Source organism: Hyperolius riggenbachi, chromosome 5 (assembly GCF_040937935.1).
Source record: "Hyperolius riggenbachi isolate aHypRig1 chromosome 5, aHypRig1.pri, whole genome shotgun sequence".
In the NCBI taxonomy this organism is placed as follows: domain Eukaryota; kingdom Metazoa; phylum Chordata; class Amphibia; order Anura; family Hyperoliidae; genus Hyperolius; species Hyperolius riggenbachi.
The window spans coordinates 267,968,290-267,991,232 of NC_090650.1; the positions used below are offsets into that span (position 1 = coordinate 267,968,290).

At 46.1% G+C, this 22,943-nt stretch overlaps 1 protein-coding gene across 4 annotated transcripts in view; it reads left to right on the plus strand.

Annotated features, from left to right (window-relative positions):
• Window positions 1-22,943, plus strand: part of HIVEP1 (HIVEP zinc finger 1) — a 285,145-nt gene that overhangs the window by 165,796 nt on the left and 96,406 nt on the right. For all 4 annotated transcript variants that reach the window (XM_068236903.1, XM_068236902.1, XM_068236904.1 and 1 more), the window contains one exon: window positions 2,313-2,366. In XM_068236903.1, coding sequence (XP_068093004.1) covers window positions 2,313-2,366 — 54 coding nt within the window. The remainder of the gene's footprint in view (window positions 1-2,312; window positions 2,367-22,943) is intronic.

The following is a 22,943-nucleotide window of genomic DNA, read 5'->3' on the forward strand; positions in this document are numbered from 1 at the left end:
TATTGTAAAGCTGTGAGACCATAAGCATGTGGTATGTTTGTGTATAGGGATGTGACATCGCAGGTGAGCCAGATGTAGTCTTCCTGCCACGGGATGGAGTGAATGAAATTGATGAGGTGTTGGGAGTCCTTGATAAATGACGGCAGGGACTGTACATGCGGCTGAAGGTGTGTGTCGATGAACCACACCACAAAGCAACAATGAATAACCCACTACAACCCAAAGCCAACACACAGTTCACAGACATGCCCAGATTCATCACCAGGTTTAGTGCCCAACATCAGTCGATCCGTAATATCCTCACCAACAGATGGGAAATCCTCCTCCAAGACCCCCATCTACAATCCATCATCCCACCCAGACCCACTATTACATACAGACGCGCCCCCAATCTCAGCAGTATACTGGCCCCAAGCAGACTACGCCAGTTACCTGTAGCCCTAAAAAACACTTCTAGCACTAACACACCAGGCAGCTTCCCTTGTAAACACAAAAAATGCTTAGCCTGCCAATTTGTCGTAAACACTCAGTCCTTCAGTTCGCAGGTCACCAAAATAGAATACCATATCAAAGAAACCATCACATGTGAAACCAAATACCTCATCTATGTCATCTCATGCCCATGCAGGCTGCAGTATGTGGGCAGAACCACCCAACAAGCAAGAAGCAGAACAGGACAACACAAAAGAAACATAATAAACAAATATCCCCTGCACAGCGTTTCGCGTCACTTTTTCACCCACCACAACAGCGACCCCACACTTTTCCGTATCACGTTTATCGAATCTATTTCACACAACCGCTTCGACTCCTTTGACTCTCTCAAGAAACGGGAGATGTTCTGGATTCAAATACTTAAGACCCTATCTCCAGGGGGTCTAAATGAAGTACTTGAAAAAATTTACCAACTCACCAGAATAGCAGCAATTCCTTTTCTCTTTTTAATTGTCCGCTCTCTCTTAATGTTTAGTTTTTATATAATTTTTTTTTTTTTTTTTTTAATATTTATTACAATGTTATAATTTATATGGTACTGGATATCTATAAGGAGAGATTTAATCTTACTTTCCAGTTTTATCATGGTCAATTGGGACCATTCCAGCAGTCGACAACTGCTGCGATTGGGAATGGCATGCACTGTAATTAGGCCTTGTTCTATTTCTATACATGCACATAATGGATTTCTATATTTTTATACGAAATATTTTTGCCTATTTGTGTAATAAGGTACATGTATGTACATATGTATGTATTTAGGTATGCAATTTGTTTTTATTTTGTTTTTTAAATTGTATATGTATACATTCTACATAATAACTTGTGCATAATGAATTTTACTTCTGCACCACCAGGGGGCGATAATATACCCCGGCTAGTGACAGCCTCAGTCCATCACACACGCCCCTCCCTCCCTCCCTCGCTCCTGATCCAAATCAACTCATTAGACAATTAGCCTCCCTATTTAAACCCCACACACAGTTACTATAGCACAGAGGTGCCAAGCTATCAATATACTCAGAGCTGGTAAGTTTGATCATCATCATTGTTTTCATGCCTGTCTTTTTTGTCAGTTTTGTCTTTTTCCTCAATCATAGACAGCTCCTTTTCAGACACTCTGGGTATTTACCTTTGCTAGTTTTGTTGTTGAAAATTGCCTTGTAAGCTACACCATCCCCATTCCACATAGTTCATTATATCACAGGACACACATCCCCAATAGCTTGTTCTCAATTCAGCTATATTTACCTATCCCTGCCAGTACTTTCCATCCCCTGGTCACAACCCACCACCCTGCCCTCCCTGCTCACATTCCCCCACATATAGTATTTTCCCCCCTCATTCTTTCCACTACCCCACAGATACTATTATAATAGTTGACATACTTTGCACCAACAAGAAAAGAGATGTTTTTCTTTGACAGTTTCTACGTCTGTATACAGCTCCCTGACATGCTTTACATCTCTGTCATTTTGCAGTGAGATACTCCGTTCGTTTATTGCCTGATGAAGCGGGATGTTTGCCCGTGAAACGCGTTGCACTTTTATGTAGGAGTATGTGAATTAATTGTGAATTTTTTTTCTACAATCAACAGCGATTTTTTGTCTGTTTGTGTGTGGACGGTCCACCACCGCCACCTAAACCGTTTTAAACCTTTTATCTTGTTTTATCCTACTGGCGCCTCTGTATCCTTGCATAAATAGTATCATAAGGTTTTTTTGAAACAGTATGTTTTACAATTTGTAGCTTTTTATAGGCAACAGTTGTTAGTCTGCACACTGGATTTAACTCCTGATATATTCTGTTCCTTTCAGATAAAATAGAAGAGGCACAGAAAAAGCTGAACACTCCAGAAGAACCCCAGAAGGGTAATTATATGTATTCCACATCCAATGCAAGCAAAGGAATTCTGGCCCATTCACTCCCTCAACTTTAATAAATATGCAGCTTTGAAACTCACTTTCATGCACATGTAGCATTTTAGCATACTCATAATTGCATTTTGTTGTTTTTTGAAGGAAGTGTATTTTGTATGCCAAGAATGAATTCTGCCAGTTTTGTAGTACTACTTAGCAGTAATGGTAGGCATATACTATATGTGCTAGGTGGTGAGGTAAATGATCATTATCTTCCAGACATGAATCATTTACCTGGTCTACCATCTTGCACCAGAAGTTACTACTTGTATAGGAAACCAAATAAAATAGGTGATGCTCCTGACACCCCTTCATACCATGCTCCTTCAACAAAGTACTGACTTCACTTAAGTGATCATCCATAAACTTGAGAACTACATCAAGTCGTTTCCCATGAAATAAAAATTCACTTCTGTTCCAGTGAGGTGTAGTGCATGTAGGTTAAAAGATATCCCGCAATTTGCCATAGTGACCATTTTTAACTTTGCATCCGTAGATATTGGAAAATATTTCAGCAGAATCTTTGTTTAGTATCAGCCACATCACTGCAGCTGCTAGCCTTGTACTGCCCAATGCAGTATAAAGCTTTCCAACCTTTGCTCACGTACCACTCCCACATGTGAACCCCCTCCCTATGCACATTGGCATTATTCAAGCAAAGAATGGGAATCTCCAGTTAGATGTGATATCAAGATATGAGTTAGATCTGTTCCTGACATCACATTTCGATTCTCATCTGTTAAAAATATATTGTAATGTAGGCCTACCTTATGGCATACTGCTTAGCGTTGGTAGAAGTTCAGGTCAGGAAGGTATAATAACCTGTGTTTTGAAATATAACAGTAAAATACAAATGAAAACTAACATGTAGCAAGACAAGGGGCTGATACCCCCTCAAAGAGGGAGAAGATGCAGTGGTCTCCCCACGAATCGCTAGTGATTTTTAAATCGCTACGGTTTGCATATTAACATGGGACTCGCGGTAGGTAATTTCCACTACCGTGATTCGTTTTTTGCTAAAACACGATCGCGCCGCGGAGCGATTTTTGCTGCGATTTTGCTATGCAGTGCATTGCATAGCAAAATCGCAATCGCCGGAATAATTTAGGACTTTGCTGAATCGTAATTGCTAGCGTTTAGCGCAAACGCTAGCGATTGCTAGTGGAAAAGGGCCCTAAGGGCTAGTTCACATTGATTTTTCAGTGATTTGCTGATCACTGGCATGCAGCATTTTGGGAGCGATTGCATTTCAATGTTATAGAATCACAAAACGCAATCACTCCTAAATCGCTTTCCTGTACAATCAAAAAACAGCTTTTTGCTGATCGCCAGTGATCAGCAAAACGCTACCAAAGCGCCCAGTGTGAACTAGCCCTTACACTTTATCTCACAAGAGTATTATGTGCTGTGCAAATACCACCAGTCTTGTTCACTTCCTGCAAAAACAAAGCAGCTGATCAGTAGGACAACTGCATGGCAAAATGCAGTCAAATGCTTGGCGGAGAGTGATTGTATTGTTCTTTCTATCTTTGAGGTGATGATCCAGTCATTAACCATGGGACCTTGGTGTTAGGTTAAGGCTTTATGTGCTCATTCAGAAATTATAAAACTGGTTATCAGAGAGCATAAAACACAAACTATATACACCACTTTTCCAACATTCAACAGTTGCTGAATCTGATGAAAATGATTATGTGTCATATTAGGCTATTAGATTTCAATCTGGCTTCACAGGAACTGTGCTTTCCCACTTCTGCGGCTGGATTTACACTATAAAAGTGAAGCCATGGGAAACAGACGAGAAAGAGAGAAACAGAGGGAAATGAGTTAATCTCACACAAGTATATTATATAACAGAGGCTGTGCTTTCAGGACCAACACATATATCATCTGAGAAATCTGCTCTTTACAATTTCTCTTAATAGAAATCCTTGAATATGACTGTAAGCTCTTGTTAATCATTGTCTCTCCTCACCTCAGCTCATTTTACATTCACTTTGCCTTATTACTGGAGTAATTTTATCTGTTATTATAAGATATTTGGCTGAAGGTTTTTACTGCAGGTAACTTGCTTCCTTTTCTTGCTATACTGGATTTTATTGCTGTGCTTGTTGCAGGATTTTCAATGACCCTTGAAAAATGTGGAAACAGTGGTCCTGATCCAGTAAACTCCAATAAAGTTGCAGTTTTTCCAGTTACAATGCAGGGGAAGCATCGGCTGTTAACCCATTAGGGCCTTGCACTGTACCATGTTAATGTGTGGCTTGCAATGGCCATTGTTCCCCCTGCACTAGTAATGGTAAAATTGCTGTGCACTTCCTGGCAACTTTACCGAAATTTACTGCATCAGGCCCCTTGTCTGATAGGTCTTACAGATTTAAGTAGGTCTTGTATTTCTGAATGTAGAAGAGCATCCCATCTTAAGGCCTTCTTTTCATGGAAAGGTAAGTGGTACACTTGTCAGGTAGTTCAGCCTCTTGGCTGCCAACCACAAGTGCCTTTCACATGCAATTTAATAGCATAATCATTTAATGGCAGCATTCATCAACACCACGTGTCATCATTATACACACAGTGGTGTTACGTGGCAGCAAACCCTGTGTGTGCACTTTTCCATCACCTGTGCTGAATGCCAGTAAGCACTGGAGCTGCTACTGGTGGTGAATTCACCATCTTCAGCCTTCCGTAGAAAAGGGGCATCAGAGTCAGTTGCAGAAAAGTGACTATCAAACATTCAATATGCCAATTGCCATAGTCCCACCAAGGATGCAGAAGCAATTCTCAGCAATTCTCTAACAGATGACCCGCTTAACCAGTTAACCAGCAGTTGTGTTACTGTTAAGTGATTTAATATCCACAACTTAAATGATAGATCCTTATTCATAATTTACAGTAGTACTTTCGGAAAGTACTGAGAAATATGAAACATGATGGCTTTTTTTTTTTTTTTACAGCAACACTTATGATCAAAGTGTTAAAGGTCACTGGTATAGGACTTTTTAACAATGCTAGAGAGCGCATATAATATGAATGCGCAGTTCATAGTTTTGCATAACTTGTGCGATGCACACATATATATATTGTTTGTATACTATGCCTATGCAAAAAGCATAGTGAAGGTTATACAAACATCATATGTGTTATGTGTATAACGCTCTTTATGTAGTTTGTGTAACACTTACAAGTACTGTCTGCTCATGTAGCTTTTTATTAGTCCTTTGTTAATACAACCTGTGTTTTTTGGCTCACTAATGATATTCCCACTAGAGCTGCTTGGAGGTCTTGGGAGGTGGACAAATAATAAAGGGCACATAATTATGGATATTCTATTGTTTCCACTAACCTGACTCTCACATTAACCCTACCCTACCTTTGCCTGACACTTACCCCTTTACACCGAACACCAAGCTTTCCCCATCTACCACCACTATCCTGACTCACCACCGCTACACAGAGTTCAACTACACAGTAGCCCAACCCCTCCGCAATCTAGTGCAAATACCCGCCGCTAACCAGAAATCACTGCCGATCTCAGGCACTGGATTCACCTCAGCTGGCACTAACTGTAGTAGCTGATGTTTAACTATATTTCTGAACTTCAGCGCTGCCATAGCTGTAATTTTTATGATACTTCTTAACCATTTCTGTACCAGCAGTCTCTGCCCCCTTAAAGACCAGAGACTGCTAGTAGGGTAAAACGCTGCCCCCCGACAAATCGCCGCAATAATCCGCCAGTCAAGCCGTTCTGTCCCCGCCGCAGGTCCCTATAACGGCAGAGTGCTGTGCGCCGATCAGGAGCCACTTTGCAGTGACAGGGATAATTTAAAGAGACTCTGTAACAAAATTATCAGCCTTGTTTCTTCTATCCTATAAGTTCCTATACATGTTCTAATGTGGTCTGTCTTACTGCAGCCTTTCCTAGTTGCACAGTGGCTGTATTATCTCTGTTATATGATCTAATCTTCTTTCCTTTGACAGCTTTGTCGGGCTCAGGCAGGGATGTGCTGCTCTACTTGTGATAGGATAGAAGCTATACACACCCTCTCCACGCCCCCTGCAGGCTCCGTGTGAGTCACAGACTGAGCTCCTCTCAGCCTATCACAAGCTGGTTAGAAGCCATGTTTTTTGTTTGTAAACACTGCCTAAAACTGGCAATTACAAGCCAGGATTGCAGCAGGGAGTGGCAGAAACAGCACAGAGGGGCCCAGGAGAACATAATGAATAGAATGGTATGCTTTTTATTGTAAGAATTTTAGAGTACAGATTCTCTTTAATCCTATATAATAAAACCTAACCTGTCCCTGCCTCATCCTGTCCCTGTGTCTGTAGTTTTTTGCAACAGCGCATGTGCGCAGCACAGACAGCCGTTGGGACAGGAGGACGGGGCCATGGAGCCGTGCGGGCGGTCGGGTGCACATGCACAGCGGACGGGTGTGCGCGCATACGCACTAATATGCAGCAGTGTCACAAGAGACCAAGATCCCGTTTTTAAATGGGCTTAGGTCTACTAGTACTTTATATTTGTATATCTGTAGTTTTTCTGGATTCCTGTAGAAGGACCTTTCAACCTGACTCAAAATTAAATTAGCAAATTCTGAAAACAGTCACTTTGGTTATTGTAAATTATTATTTCTTTTGGAAATTAACCTTTCAGATTGAAAATTTTGTAAAGTTGTGCTTGCCTGCAGCTGTGCACCTAGGTATACAGTCTTAAGACCGCTAGGGCTTTAAGAAAGATGTCCCATGATTACAGGTCCAACATCCTCATGTAGACAGGTGGCTTCTGGTGTCATGCTGGAATTCTGGGAAATGTAGTCTGGCATCTGTTGTTTGTTTCTATGTATTACATGGACACTCTTGTCTGACCCATCTAGCAGCTGCAGCCAAATGAGTGGGAAAGTACATTTGGCCAAAGAAAAAGTTGTCCACTTTTAACACTTAGCTTCTATTAACCATTCAAATTCAGTTATCATCCATATTGTTTTTAGAATTTACTTTTTTTTAGCTTTTGGTTTAGCTGTGCTTTAACCATTTCCTCATATTCCCCTCTTACACAAAAAGCATGCTATTTCATATTGCCAATGAAACCAGATATTTGGAATGCCATTTCTGTTAGATATTATCTTATTGTAGTATGGCATATGTCAAGATAATAGCAGACACTTGCCAGTTCTACATATGCTGAATTTAGATGAAATAGAGATATTCCCTTGCCTTATGGAAGACTGCCAGCATTCCTGGCCAATGTGCAGTTTTCATTATATCTTTAGTCTTTCTGAGATGTGCAGCTCCTGCTGTTAGCATAATGTTAATGTGAGCATTATACAGAGTCCAATGACCAGTGTACTGTTAGAATAGTTAAAGGATAACTCCAGTTATGATTTTTTTTTAAAAAACTGCAACACCTAACTAGACCTATTTTGCATTCCAGAAGGTCATATCTTTACACTGTCAGATTATTCTCAACACGGCAGGCAGTAACCAGCACAAATAAGGTGTTATAAGCAGGGCTGTGGAGTGGGAGTCAGGGCAATTTTGGGTGCCTCGAGTCGGAGTCGGGAAAAAATGCACCGACTCCGACTCCTAATTAATTTAAACTGTAATTAAAATAGAAAATATGATAAAATGTTCTATTTCTCAGATAATAGTCATCATAAATAATTTATACATACAGTAATAGCTGTGCTTAGTCCACAAAAATGACATAAACCAATCAAAATTAGTTACTTGTGCTGCTTCAATAAAGCAGTCCCCGTATTTTTAAAGTCCGATATACACATCTGATTGTGACTGTATATATGATGTGTACACAGGAATCTCTTATAGATACTAAATAACATCTATGCTGTAAGTATAAAGCCTGATGTGTAGCCGTGTCACTAATAGAGATGGTCAATGAGATGGAAATAATTCTGCATTGATTCTGATTTATGCAAATGTACTCTTTGCTCATAAAATCAAATAATTTGATATGTTGTTAAAATTTGGTTTGGTGACTACGAATTAAATGGTACCTGAGAAGGATGAAAAGAAAAGTTTTATACATACCTGGGGCCTCTTCCAGCCCCCTTCAGGCTAATCAGTCCATCGCTGTCCTCCTCCACCACCTGGATCTTCTGCTGTGAGTCCTGGTAATTCAGCCAGTCAGCGCAGTCCAGCCGCACGCCGCTTCCACAGCCAGGAGCGTTCTGCACCTGCGCAATAGTGCTGCGCAAGTGTAGTACGCTCCTGGCGGCGGAGTGTGTGCATGCGCACTACGCCAGACTGGCTCAAGTGCCTGGACTCATAGCAGAAGATCCAGGTGGCGGAGGAGGACAGCGAGGGACTGATTAGCCTGAAGGGGGCTGGATGAAGCCCCAGGTATGTATAAAACTTTAATTTCATCTGTCTCAGGTTTACTTTGTTACACAGTAGTACTATACTCTACATATGCACTCCCCACAGAGCTACAGGGAATCCACTGAGAATGTTGTGCACATTGAACACAGAGGTGTTGTCTATCGCCCATAAACCTGGTTCAGCTTGTACATGAAGAATGTGTAATAGAGGAAGAATCACTTTATTTTACCTGCAGAGTACCTCCTAAACTTCGGAGTCGGAGTTGGTGGATTTTTGTACCGACTCCACAGTTCTGGTTATAAGGCAAGGGTTTGCAGGTAGTGATGTTATCTATGAGTAGCTACAAGTACGTAGCTACTCGTAATCGAAGTTTAAATTAGATAGCCCTGCCCATGGAGGGTAGGGATTTCACACTAGTCAGTGAGTTGAAAATGCATGAATAAAAAAAGTCAATGAGTTTGTGAGTTGTGCATTTTCACACATTTCCATGAGTTTTAACTCCCGAGTTGAAATGCGCTGCACAGCAACTCACTGTTTTTGGGTAATTGATAAAATTATAGTCTATGGACTTTCATGTTCCCATGAAAAATGCACACACAAAACTCACCGCAACTCACATAGGCCTCAATTCATTAGGCAGTTTAGACTAGTCTACAGATGGTTATCAGTCTACTGATGGTTTGGTGTAATGTTTTAGACCTGTTTTTAGACCTGGTCTAACATTAAGTAATTGCACAGTTCACAAAGGCAAACAAGGAGTAACCACGCCTACTTTTTCTGACAGAGATTAGACCAGCTGATTTCTGTAGGTAAAGTTCTTCTGTGAGGTATTTTAGATGTGAGGATGGAACCTTTTGAATTAATTATGCAGGAGTTTAATTGTATGCAGAGGAGTGCTCATCAAAGGAGAAGGACAGCCCCGTTTCTATGGGCGTGCGATATGTGCAATCGCCCGGGGCGCTGGATTGTTGCGGCAGGAGCTGGGCGCAGAGGTAGTGGGAGCAGGTATAATAATAACTCACCTTCGTTCAGCCGATCCCACGCTGCTTCAACGTACTTCCTTTCCCGGCATCTGTCTCAGTAACCGCGCCCCCTGTGATGATGTTCCGCATGTCAACACTGGGGGCGCTGTTACTGAGACAGATTCCAGGAAAGGAAGTACATTGAAGCAGCGTGAGATCGGCTATTCTTCTGAAGAAAGGTGAGTTATTACTATTATGCCCACTCCCACCACCACTGCAGCACCTACCTATCTGAGCTATACTGCAGCACCTAGCTACCTAATCTATACTGCAGCACCTACCTACCTAACCTATACTGCAGCACCTACCTACCTACCTAATCTATACTGCAACACCTACCTACCTACCTACCTACCTAATCTATACTGCAGCACTTACCTACCTAACCTATACTGCAGCACCTACCTACCTACCTAACCTATACTGCAGCACCTACCTACCTAGTGTATACTGCAGCACCTACCTACATAATCTATACTGCAGGCACCTACCTATCTAACCTATACTGGCACCTACCTATCTAAGCTATACTGCAGTCACCTTCCTAATAAGCTATACTGCAATCACTTACCTACCTAACCTATACAGCAGTCACATACCTACCTAACCTATACTGTAGTAACTTACCTACCTAACCTATACAGCAGGCACCTACTTATCTAAGCTATACTGCAATCACTTACCTACCTAACCTATACTGCAGTCACCTACCTAACCTATACTGGCACCTACCTATCTAAGCTGTACTGCAGTCATCTACCTATCTAACCTGTACAGCAGTCACTTACCTACCTAAACTATACTGCAGTCACCTACCTATCTAACTTATAATGCAGCCACCTACCTATCTAACCTATACTGCAGTCACTTACCTACCTTACCTATGCAGCAGACACCTACCTATCTAGCCTATACTGGGGGCATCTACCTATCTAACCTATACTGCAGGCACCTAGCTAATTAACATACTGGTGGCACCTACGTAGCTAACCTATACTGTGGGCACCTATACCTGGCTCCACGGTGGGGGGGGGGGGGATTTTTACACCCTCGCCCTGGGTGAAATTTCGCATAGAAACTGCCCTGGAGAAGGATGTCAGTCATAGCTACTCGTCTGTGAATTGCATCTTTTGATCATTTCCCTGCTTTACCAACCTAATTACCAAATGGTTTAGACCAGATCTAAAAACAGGTCTGAAACATTTGGTACTAGTGAAGTCCCCTTTGATGCAACTGACCAAACCATCAGTAGACTAGTCTAAACTGCTCAGTGAATTGAGGCCATAGTGTGAATGAGCTCTTATCCCTTTTAGTGACAGTTCAGGGCTATGTTCTGTACATTCTGTTGCTATGAAGGTGGGTGGAGGGACAGCAGTGCGGTGCACAACAGAGTAGGAGGGGCTAGGAGGAGAAGAGTGGGCTCAGCCAAGATGATCCGGCACTCTGGATATAACAGCAACGCATCGGGCCTACTGTACAACCACTAAATTCTCAGCAGTGGCTACCCTAACCAGCTGCCTCTGGCGAGAACCCGCTAGTGTTTGTACATAGCTTTAGTGCTGTCTTTCTATACCTCAGCGTTTTTCACTTTGGCGACCACCATATTCCTCTCACTTCAGGTCACCTTTAAAAGTCCTGAACTTTCCCATAACATTAAAGCAGCCCTAAAGCAAAAAAAAAAAAGATTTTCGCCTATGGAGAGGGAAGGCTCTGGATGCCATAGAGCCTCCCCAGTTCTCTCCATGCCCTCACTGTCCCCCCGTTCTACTTACCATTCATACCTGCAGGTCGAACATGTCTTTGGCCCTGTGTGCTTCCAAAGGTCTGAATTTTAAATAAAGACAGAGGTGGTAATCGGGATGGAGAGAGGACCAATAAGGCTCTTTGGGGTCTAGTGTGTTTCCTCTCCATAGGCGAGTACCTAGCTTTTTTTTTCACTGGCTTCAGCGTTGCTTTATGCTCATTTGTGTATGTATATTGGTTTTTGGATAAACAAAATGGTACATTTGGTTCGCTATAAAGGGCAACTGAAGTGACACGGATATGGAGGCAACACGAGTTGCCTGGCCGCCCGTTGATCCACTGCCTCTTATACTTTTAGCCACAGACCCAGAACAAGCATGCAGCAGTTCAGGTGTTTCTCATATTATTGTCAGATCAACAAAATAAGCTACATGCTTGTTTCTGTTGTTATTCAGAGACTACTGCAACCAAATAGATCAGCAGGGCTGCCAACTGGTATTGTTTAAAAGGAAATGAATATGGCAGCCTCCATATTTTTCCCACTACAGCTGTCCTGCTGGGCGGTATGGACGAGCTCAGCTCGTCCATTACCGCCGGAGGCTGCCGCTCAGGGCCTGCTGGGACGATTTTAATGAAATAAAAAGGAGCACACGCAGCCGGCACTTTGCCAGCTGCGTGTGCTACCTGATCGCCGCCGCAGCGCAGCCCAGCGCAGCCGGACCAAACAGTTCCGGCCAGCACTAAGGGCTGGATTGGAGGCTCTGCTCGTCGCCATGGCGACGAGGAAAGCATAACAAGAAGGGCTGCTCATCGCGGCCTTTCTTGTTACTTCTGATCGCCGGAGACGATCAGAAGCACGCATTCGGAGCGCCCTCTAGTGGGCTTTCATGCAGCCAACTTTCAGTTGGCTGCATGCAATAGTTTTTTTTTTTTTATTAAAAAAAAAAACGTCCGGTCGCCAGCCTGGCGATCTTAATAGAACGCCAGGCGGGTTAAATTGCTAGAACCCATACACCTGCTGTTGGCTCCATACACTCACTCATAGGCGTATACGCACACCCTTGTCGCACCCCACTTCGAACATGCCAGACATGCAAGTCTCGATCTCTCGCCCGCTCCTCCTCTTCCTCTCACGTTCCTCACGTCCTCACATCACGTCCACCAGCAGCATTATGTGCTCTAAATTGCTAGAAACCCAACACTTTTCAGTTTCTTAGTGCAATACTACTTTTATGGATAGGCGTACCGTAATTGATCATTTTTAAGAAGTTTTTAATGGCTTTCTTTATTCTTTGAAACAGCAATTTAATTACACATACTGCTAACTGTACCCCGCTGGGGGTACTACATGTCTGGCATGATTGTTCTTTGTTGTTTAAGTTTAGGGTAGAGTTGGGCCGAACCTCCGATTTTAGGTTCGCGAACCGGGTTCGCGAACTTTCGCGGAACGTTCGGTTCGCGTTAAAGTTTGCGAACCGCAATAGACTTCAATGGGGATGCGAACTTTGAAAAAAAAAAATAATTATGCTGGCCACAAAAGTGATGGAAAAGATGTTTCAAGGGGTCTAACACCTGGAGGGGGGCATGGCGGAGTGGGATACACGCCAAAAGTCCCCGGGAAAAATCTGGATTTGACGCAAAGCAGCGTTTTAAGGGCAGAAATCACATTGAATGCTAAATGACAGGCCTAAAGTGCTTTAAAACATCTTGCATGTGTATACATCAATCAGGTAGTGTAATTAAGGTACTGCTTCACACTGACACACCAAACTCACCGTGTAACGCACCGCAAACAGCTGTTTGTACTAGTGACGGCCGTGTTGGACTGGTGCGCACCATGGCGAGAGTGCAGGTTTTGGTGGCTTTACAGCCCATATGGTCGGCCTGGCTGATGTAGCTGAATGACAGAACAGTGACTGTCCAGCTGATCAAATTTGGTCTGACCACAATGAAGCAACGACCTTATTATCTTTTGTGTGCCCCCCGAGACACTCATCTAGGCGCCGGTCATTGCTTCATTGTGATACGCAAGCCCCTTCACCACGGCAAGGTAATGATCACGAAGGGGAATGGGCGCATGTACATGCCTTTTCTTTTGTTGTTGCAGCTGCCCTCAGTGCAGCCAGAAAAATTAGGCAGTCATGTACACGCACCATAAAAATTATTACAGCGGCCGCTGCTAGCAGCGGCCTAAAAAATTCAGCAATCCGCCTGGAGTCCCGGACCCTGTTGGTGGTGGCGGAGAAGGTAGTGAAGCGGCCTGCAGGCAGACATGCTGTGTGGAGGGACTGGGAGCGACTTAGTCTTTTTGGGGCAGGCCAGGCAGCCAGTCACACGGCGTGCAGGCAGAGATGCTGTGTGTGCGGGGACTGACTTAGTCTTGGGACGGGCAGCAGCCCTCCGGGATCCATGCCTCATTCATTTTGATAAAGGTGAGGTACTTAACACTTTTGTGACTTAGGCGACTTCTCTTCTCTGTGACAATGCCTCCAGCTGCACTGAAGGTCCTTTCTGAGAGGACGCTTGCGGCAGGGCAGGAGAGAAGTTGGATGGCAAATTGGGACAGCTCTGGCCACAGGTCAAGCCTGCGCACCCAGTAGTTCAAGGGTTCCTCATCGCTGTTCACAGCAGTGTCTACATCCACACTTAAGGCCAGGTAGTCGGCTACCTGCCGGTCGAGGCGTTGGTGGAGGGTGGATCCGGAAGGGCTACGGCGAGGCGTTGGACTAAAGAACGTCCGCATGTCCGACATCACCATGAGATCGCTGGAGCGTCCTGTCTTTGACTGCGTGGACACGGGAGGAGGATTAGTGGCAGTGGTACCTTGCTGGCGTTGTGCTGTCACATCACCCTTAAAGGCATTGTAAAGCATAGTTGACAGCTGGTTCTGCATGTGCTGCATCCTTTCCACCTTCCGGTGAGTTGGTAACAGGTCCGCCACTTTGTGCCTGTACCGAGGGTCTAGTAGTGTGGCCACCCAGTACAGCTCATTCCCCTTGAGGTTTTTTATACGGGGGTCCCTCAACAGGCAGGACAGCATAAAAGACGACATCTGCACAAAGTCGGATCCAGTACCCTCCATCTCCTCTTGCTCTTCCTCAGTGACGTCAGGTAAGTCAACCTCCTCCCCCCAGCCGCGAACAATACCACGGGAAGGTTGAGCAGCACAAGCCCCCTGCGACGCCTGCTGCGGTTGTTCTCCTGCCGCTGTCCCCTCCTCCTCCTCCTCCTCCTCCCCCAAAAAAACACCTTGCTCATCATCCTCTGAGTCTGACTCGTCTTCTGCACACGACCTCTCTTCTTCCTCCTCCTCCCCCCTCTGTGCTGCCGCAGGTGTTGAGGACACAGCTGGGTCTGATGAAAATTGGTCCCATGCCTGTTCCTGCCGTAACGGTTCCTGGTCACGCTCATTCGCAGCTTCATCCGCCACTCTACGCACAGCACGCTCCAAGAAGTACGCGTAGGGAATTAAGTCGCTGATGGTGCCCTCACTGCGGCTCACCAGGTTGGTCACCTCCTCAAACGGCCGCATGAGCCTGCATGCATTTTTCATCAGTGTCCAGTTGTCGGACCAGAACATCCCCATCTTCCCAGACTGTTTCGTTCTACTCCAGTTGTAGAGGTACTGGGTGACGGCTTTCTTCTGTTCTAGCAGGCGGGAGAACATGAGCAGGGTCGAGTTCCAGCGAGTGGGGCTATCGCAAATGAGGCGTCTCACCGGCATGTTGTTTTTACGCTGAATTTCTGCAAATCGTGCCATGGCTGTGTAAGAGCGCCTCAAATGCCCACAGAACTTCCTGGCCTGCTTCAGGACATCCGCTAAGCCAGGGTACTTTGCCACAAATCTTTGAACCACTAGATTCATGACATGTGCCATGCAGGGTATGTGTGTCAGCTTCCCCATATGCAAAGCGGCAAGCAGATTGCTGCCGTTGTCGCACACCACGTTGCCTATCTCCAGGTGGTGCGGGGTCAGCCACTCATCCACCTGTTTCTTAAGAGCAGCCAGGAGAGCTGCTCCAGTGTGACTCTCCGCTTTGAGACAAGCCATGTCTAAGATGGCGTGACACCGTCGTACCTGGCATGCAGCATAGGCCCTGCGGAGCTGGGGCTGTGTAGCTGGAGAGGAGAACTGCCACTCAGCCAAGGAGGAGGAGGAGGACAGCGAAGAGCATGTAGCAGGAGGAGAGGAGGTGGCAGGAGGCCTGCCTGCAAGCCGTGGAGGTGTCACAATTTGGTCCGCCGCTTTCTGCTTGCCATCGTTCACCACCAGGTTCACCCAATGGGCTGTGTAGGTAATGTAGCGGCCCTGCCCGTGCTTGGCAGACCAGCCATCCGTGGTCAGGTGTACCCTTGACCCAACGCTCTTCGCAAGAGATGACACCACTTGCCTCTCAACTTCACGGTGCAGTTGGGGTATGGCCTTTCTCGAAAAATAAGTGCGGCCTGGCATCTTCCACTGCGGTGTTCCGATGGCCACAAATTTACGGAAGGCCTCAGAGTCCACCAGCCGGTATGGTAACAGCTGGCGAGCTAACAGTTCCGCCACGCCAGCTGTCAGACGCCGGGCAAGGGGGTGACTGGCCAAAAGTGGCTTCTTCCGCTCAAACATTTCCTTCACAGACACCTGACTGCTGCTGTGGGCAGAGGAGCAGGAACCGCTCAAGGGCAGAGGCGGAGTGGAGGAGGGTGCCTGTGAAGGTGCAAGGGAGAAAGCGGCAGAAGCAGATGATGCACCTGAAGGAGGAAGAGGAGAAGGAGGGTGACTTTTCTTTTGTGTGCTGCTGCTGCTTTTGCTCAGGTGGCCATCCCATTGCTGTTTGTGCCTTTTCTCCAGGTGCCTTCGTAAGGCACTTGTCCCTACGTGAGTGTTGGCCTTTCCACGGCTCAATTTTTGTTGGCAGAGCGAACAGATGGCTTTGGTCCGATCTGAGGCACACACATTAAAAAATTTCCACACCGCTGAGCCACCCTGTGATGTGGGCACTATGGGGACCTCAGCAGCTGATGCTGAAGGGCAAGTTGGCTAGCTGTACATAGGTGGCGATACATGGTGCCGGACTCTGCCACCAGCTGTTTCTGACGAAGAGCTGCCCCAGCTTCTTTCAGCAACTTCTCTCCTCCTACTACTCTCTGACTCCCCCTCTGAACTGTCCCCCTCTTCATCTCCTCTATTGGGAACATACAGAGGATCCCTATTACCGTCATCATCGTAGTCATCCTGCCCAGCTTCGCTTGCCTCAGACAAATCCAAACTTGCACCATCAGTAGGTCCTTCATCCTCCTGACACGTTACATCCATAGTGTTGCCGCGTAACTCAGACATATTAGCTGGTGAAAATTCATCTGGCTGTAACAACAATGGCTGTGCATCAGTGATTTCAACACTAAATAATTCTTGCGAAGTGTCAAATGCAGCGGAAGTGGTGCTAGTAGTAGCGCTGGTGGCTGAGCAAGATGAGGTGTTCTGTGTCGCTAAATACTCAACCACGTCCTGACAATCTTGGGAGGTGATGGGACGTGCCTTCTTCCGAGCACTGTACTGTGGGCCAGGTCCACACGAAATTACATTTACACGACCTCGCGCAGACCTGCCGGGTGGCCTTCCTCTGCCTCTGCCACTACCTCTTCCTCTACCTGTATTGTCCATATCGGGTATGCACGGAGTGGTATATCACACTGCGTGCACTCACGTAGGTAGGTGGGTTCACTTAACTGCACAGGTATGCGCACTGATGCGGTGGGTTCACTGAACAGTACAGGTATACAGTGGCAGGTTCACTGAACACAACAGGTATGCAGTGGCGGGTTCACTGAACAGGTATACAGTGGCGGGTCCACTGAACAGAACAGGTATACAGTGGCGGGTTCACAGAACAGGTATGCAGTGGCAGGATCACTGAACACAATAGGTATGCAGTGGCGTGTTCACTAAACAGGTATACAGTGGCGGGTCCACTGAACAGAACAGGTATACAGTGGCGGGTCCACTGAACAGAACAGGTATACAGTGGCGGGTTCACAGAACAGGTATACAGTGGCGGGTCCACTGAACAGAACAGGTATACAGTGGCGGGTTCACAGAACAGGTATGCAGTGGCAGGATCACTGAACACAATAGGTATGCAGTGGCGTGTTCACTAAACAGGTATACAGTGGCGGGTCACTGAACAGAACAGGTATACAGTGGCGGGTTCACTAAACAGGTATACAGTGGCGGGTCCACTGAACAGAACAGGTATACAGTGGCGGGTTCACAGAACAGGTATGCAGTGGCAGGTTCACTGAACACAACAGGTATGCAGTGGCGGGTTCACTGAACAGGTATACAGTGGCGGGTCCACTGAACAGAACAGGTATACAGTGGCGGGTCCACAGAACAGGTATGCAGTGGCAGGTTCACTGAACACAACAGGTATGCAGTGGCGGGTTCACTGAACAGGTATACAGTGGCGGGTCCACTGAACAGAACAGGTATACAGTGGCGGGTCCACTGAACAGAACAGGTATACAGTGGCGGGTTCACAGAACAGGTATGCAGTGGCAGGTTCACTGAACACAACAGGTATGCAGTGGCGGGTTCACTGAACAGGTATGCAGTGGCAGGTTCACTGAACACAACAGGTATGCAGTGGCGGGTTCACTGAACAGGTATACAGTGGCGGGTCCACTGAACAGAACAGGTATACAGTGGCGGGTCCACAGAACAGGTATGCAGTGGCAGGTTCACTGAACACAACAGGTATGCAGTGGCGGGTTCACTGAACAGGTATACAGTGGCGGGTCCACTGAACAGAACAGGTATACAGTGGCGGGTCCACTGAACAGAACAGGTATACAGTGGCGGGTTCACAGAACAGGTATGCAGTGGCAGGTTCACTGAACACAACAGGTATGCAGTGGCGGGTTCACTGAACAGGTATGCAGTGGCAGGTTCACTGAACACAACAGGTATGCAGTGGCGGGTTCACTGAACAGGTATACAGTGGCGGGTCCACTGAACAGAACAGGTATACAGTGGCGGGTCCACAGAACAGGTATGCAGTGGCAGGTTCACTGAACACAACAGGTATGCAGTGGCGGGTTCACTGAACAGGTATACAGTGGCGGGTCCACTGAACAGAACAGGTATACAGTGGCGGGTCCACTGAACAGAACAGGTATACAGTGGCGGGTCCACTGAACAGAACAGGTATACAGTGGCGGGTTCACAGAACAGGTATACAGTGGCGGGTCCACTGAACAGAACAGGTATACAGTGGCGGGTTCACAGAACAGGTATGCAGTGGCAGGATCACTGAACACAATAGGTATGCAGTGGCGTGTTCACTAAACAGGTATACAGTGGCGGGTCCACTGAACAGAACAGGTATACAGTGGCGGGTCCACTGAACAGAACAGGTATACCGTGGCGGGTCCACTGAACAGAACAGGTATACAGTGGCGGGTCCACTGAACAGAACAGGTATACAGTGGCGGGTTCACAGAACAGGTATGCAGTGGCAGGATCACTGAACACAATAGGTATGCAGTGGCGTGTTCACTAAACAGGTATACAGTGGCGGGTCCACTGAACAGAACAGGTATACAGTGGCGAGTTCACAGAACAGGTATACAGTGGCGGGTCCACTGAACAGAACAGGTATACAGTGGCGGGTTCACAGAACAGGTATGCAGTGGCAGGATCACTGAACAGGTATGCAGTGGCAGGATCACTGAACAGGTATGGAGTGGCAGGATCACAGTACAGGTATGCAGTGGGCTGAGGGCTCACTGAACAGAACAGGTATGCAGTGGCAGGATCACTGAACAGGTATGGAGTGGCAGGATCACAGTACAGGTATGCAGTGGGCTGAGGGCTCACTGAACAGAACAGGTATGCAGTGGCAGGATCACTGAACAGGTATGCAGTGGCAGGATCACAGTACAGGTATGCAGTGGACTGAGGGCTCACTGAACAGAACAGGTATGCAGCCAGGAAGAAGTTAAGCCTAACTAATCTTTCCCTATATGAGAGACTGCAGCAGCTCGCCCTACTCTCACTAATGCAGGCACACGAGTGGCCGTAATGGCCGCCGCTGCCTGCCTTATATAAGGGGGGGTGGGGCTCCAGGGGCTAGTGTAGCCTAATTGGCTACACTGGGCCTGCTGACTGTGATGTAGAGGGTCAAAGTTGACCCTCAGTGCATTATGGGGCGAACCGAACTTCTTCCGCAAAAGGTTCGCGTGCGGTACCCGCACGCGAACCACCTACGTTCGCGCGAACCACGTTCGCCGGCGAACCGTTCGGCCCAACTCTAGTTTAGGGTACTTTTCTGTAAAGGAGTTGTAACATAATAGTGCCCCCAAAATATATATAACTCCATTTTTTTTCTAAAATAGCTCCCTATATGTTACATATTTTCTATATATTTTCTGTTCAACTTTTACCTGGTCTGGGTGCCATTGCCTAACTGCATCAAATGTGCCATGCCAGCAGTATTGGGGAAAGTTTTTTTTAATAGCTGTAGTACCAAGCTAATTTCCAGCACGCTAATAACAGAAAGCTTATTTCGGATAAGATAAGGTCACAATGAAAGCTTGCTTATTCTTATTCTTTTTAGTTAGCCAATAAATGGTATCATCCAGATTTAAAACGTCTTGCTTTTACTGATGGCCAACATGGTACAATACCCTAATGACCATAAGGTAATTGAATTTGAATCTCAACCTCCCTCTGAAGAGTTTACACAATGGTGTAAGCCTGTTGTCTAGTTGATGTTTGCTGTGAAGGAAAAGTAAGCAGTTGAAAAAAAAGAAAAAAAAGAAAAAGGGCAGAAGTGATGTCACTTTTGGCATCACAAAGGAACAATAAAGATGGAAACCTGCGGAAATATCCTTTTTTTTTTCTTTTCATATCACATTCCTCCTAAATCTGACAGTGAACACTAAACAGCAGGATAGGTAAGCTAAATAAGTAATTTCTTATTGGATGATTTTTTTTCAGTTAATACTGTGTATAGTTTCACCCCCCTTTAACTAGTCGTCGTTGTATGGCCAGCATTACTGCTCTTTTGGCTCCTCACAAACTCAGTTTGAACTTTTGCCAAAAATGACCTAAATTTTTCCAGAGAACACATGTCAAAAGTTCTTATAACACAGTGCAACTTGCGCCACCAGTGTTCAAATTGTAGCTGTGTCTGCACATGAATACAATGGTTAACATTTACAGAGGAATTATTACTATTGATTTATATAGCATCATCATCATCTTCTGTGGTGCTGTACAGAGTTAGAAAACAAACATGGGTACATAAAAATGCAGACATTGGTACAAGCGGTAAACAATATAATAAAAATGTGTGTTGTATACATCAAGCATTTTGATTATTTCTCAATGCAATTTAATTATTAGTAGTCAAAAGGTTTGAGAGTAAAGGTGCATATTTACTCTACAGCTAACTAGGCTGAGGCAGTGGTTAGTGGGTGCCTTGTACGAGAGCTGATCATATGTACCAGGGTCCCCAAGAGGTCATTTAAAGGGAACCCGAAATGAGATGGATAGGAAGGCTACCATATTAATTTAAACTCAAACAGTACAAATTGCTTGGATTATCCTCTGTCTCTTTTAGGCTGGTTTTACAATAGATTTGTGCAATGCGTGCCACTGCATCACACCGCAGATATGAGGCTTCATATGATCCTGCACTACGGTGCAGCGATGGTCATATGCATAGGCCCACCCCCTGGCTAGTGACATACTCAATGCTGGGCAGGAAGTATGTCACTAGGATTCCCGTCGGTTTGTGCATGTGCGACGCATTTCAATGTGCTCCCATCGTGCTCACTACCTGCGTCGACCATTGACATGCATTATTACATAATCCATGCGGTAGGTACCGATCATCCAGTAACGAACTGCAGCCTCTGCTTCAGCATTGTGCCGATTTGGATACTTCTAGCGCACCCTGTTGCGTAAACTGTTTAAGTCTCCATAGACTTGCATGGCCCTTGTGGCAGGGAAGAGTACCGCGGTGTGACGCAGTGGGAAATTGGCCGTAGCCATAAAACCCTGAAAAAGCATACAGAAAAGTTGTTTCTGAAAAAAATCTGACAAGATTAGCTACATGCTTGTTTCAGGTGTGTGATTTAGAAACTACTTCAACAGGACTGCCAGGCTACTGGTATTGTTTAAAAGGAAATAAATATGGCAGCCTCCATATGTCTCTCACTTCTTGCTCCCTTAGGCTGCATGCAGGAGTCCCGCACGTTGATCGGCGCTGCTCAGCTGGACTCCTGTATCTGTTCCCCAAAGTGTGCATCTATTGTGCGGCGCCGGGATCCCCATATCCCCAGGTAATCTTGCGGGAACCCGGCAGCCCGTGTGATCTGAGCGGTGGCGGCAAATTTACCTGCTTTGCAGAAGTCCCACACGCTACTGGCGCTCTCCAGGGACTCCTGCCTCTCCCCCCCCCAGCAGCAGAGGCATTTGTCCAGCCGCCGGGACCCCCATATCCCCGCTATTCTCTTGGGGACCCGGCAGCCAATCAGAAGAGCAGAGCAGCGGTGCGGAGTGACGTAGGGCGGCGTGACGTCATGTAGGTGGGGCGGGAAATTTAAAAAATAAATTTAATTGGCTCTAAAGTGCATTGTATGGGATACACATGAATCAAATACATGTGTATCCAACACACTGTTGCCATTTGGTACCCTGCTGGTTGCTGAGCAAGTGAGCTGTGCTGTGCTGTGATCTCTGTGATCTGCCTACTGATTTTTGGATTTGTGTACCGACCTCTGTCTGGATTTTTCACTACCCTCTTTGCCTTCTGATTCTGCCTGATATTGGATTTCTGTGTACCGACCTCTGCCTGGATTTTGACCTATGCTCTTTGCCTGCTGATTCTGCCGGATATTGGATTTCTGTTACCGACCTCTGCCTGGATTTTGACCTACGCTCTTTGCCTGCTGATTCTGCCGGATATTGGATTTCTGGGTACCGACCTCTGCCTGGATTTTGACTACGCTCTTCTCCTGCCACCTGCCCCTCACCTGCTATGGCGTCATCCTCGAAGCGTCTCACAGCGAAAGCGCTCATGCAGTTCGAGGACAGCGATCCGGATTTGCAGTCGCTGGAGGACTCCAGCGACAGTGATGCGCCTGGCAACCTGTCGTCTGATTCTGAGAGCGACAGCGACTCCATCACCAGTGACACGGAGGTTAGTGAGGATAGTGGTAATCATTAACAAGCTGCTCCCTATCCCTTTCTTGCACCTATGACACTGTGGTTGCTATTGGCAGGTTTTGGTGCGCCGTATCAATTGTTGTATATAGAGTGCTTGGGGGGCCTCATTGTAAAACTTGCATCGGGGCCCACAGTTCCTTAGTTACGCCACTGCCGTGTCGTATTGCGTAAACTGCTTAAGTCTCCAGAGACTTGCATGGCCCT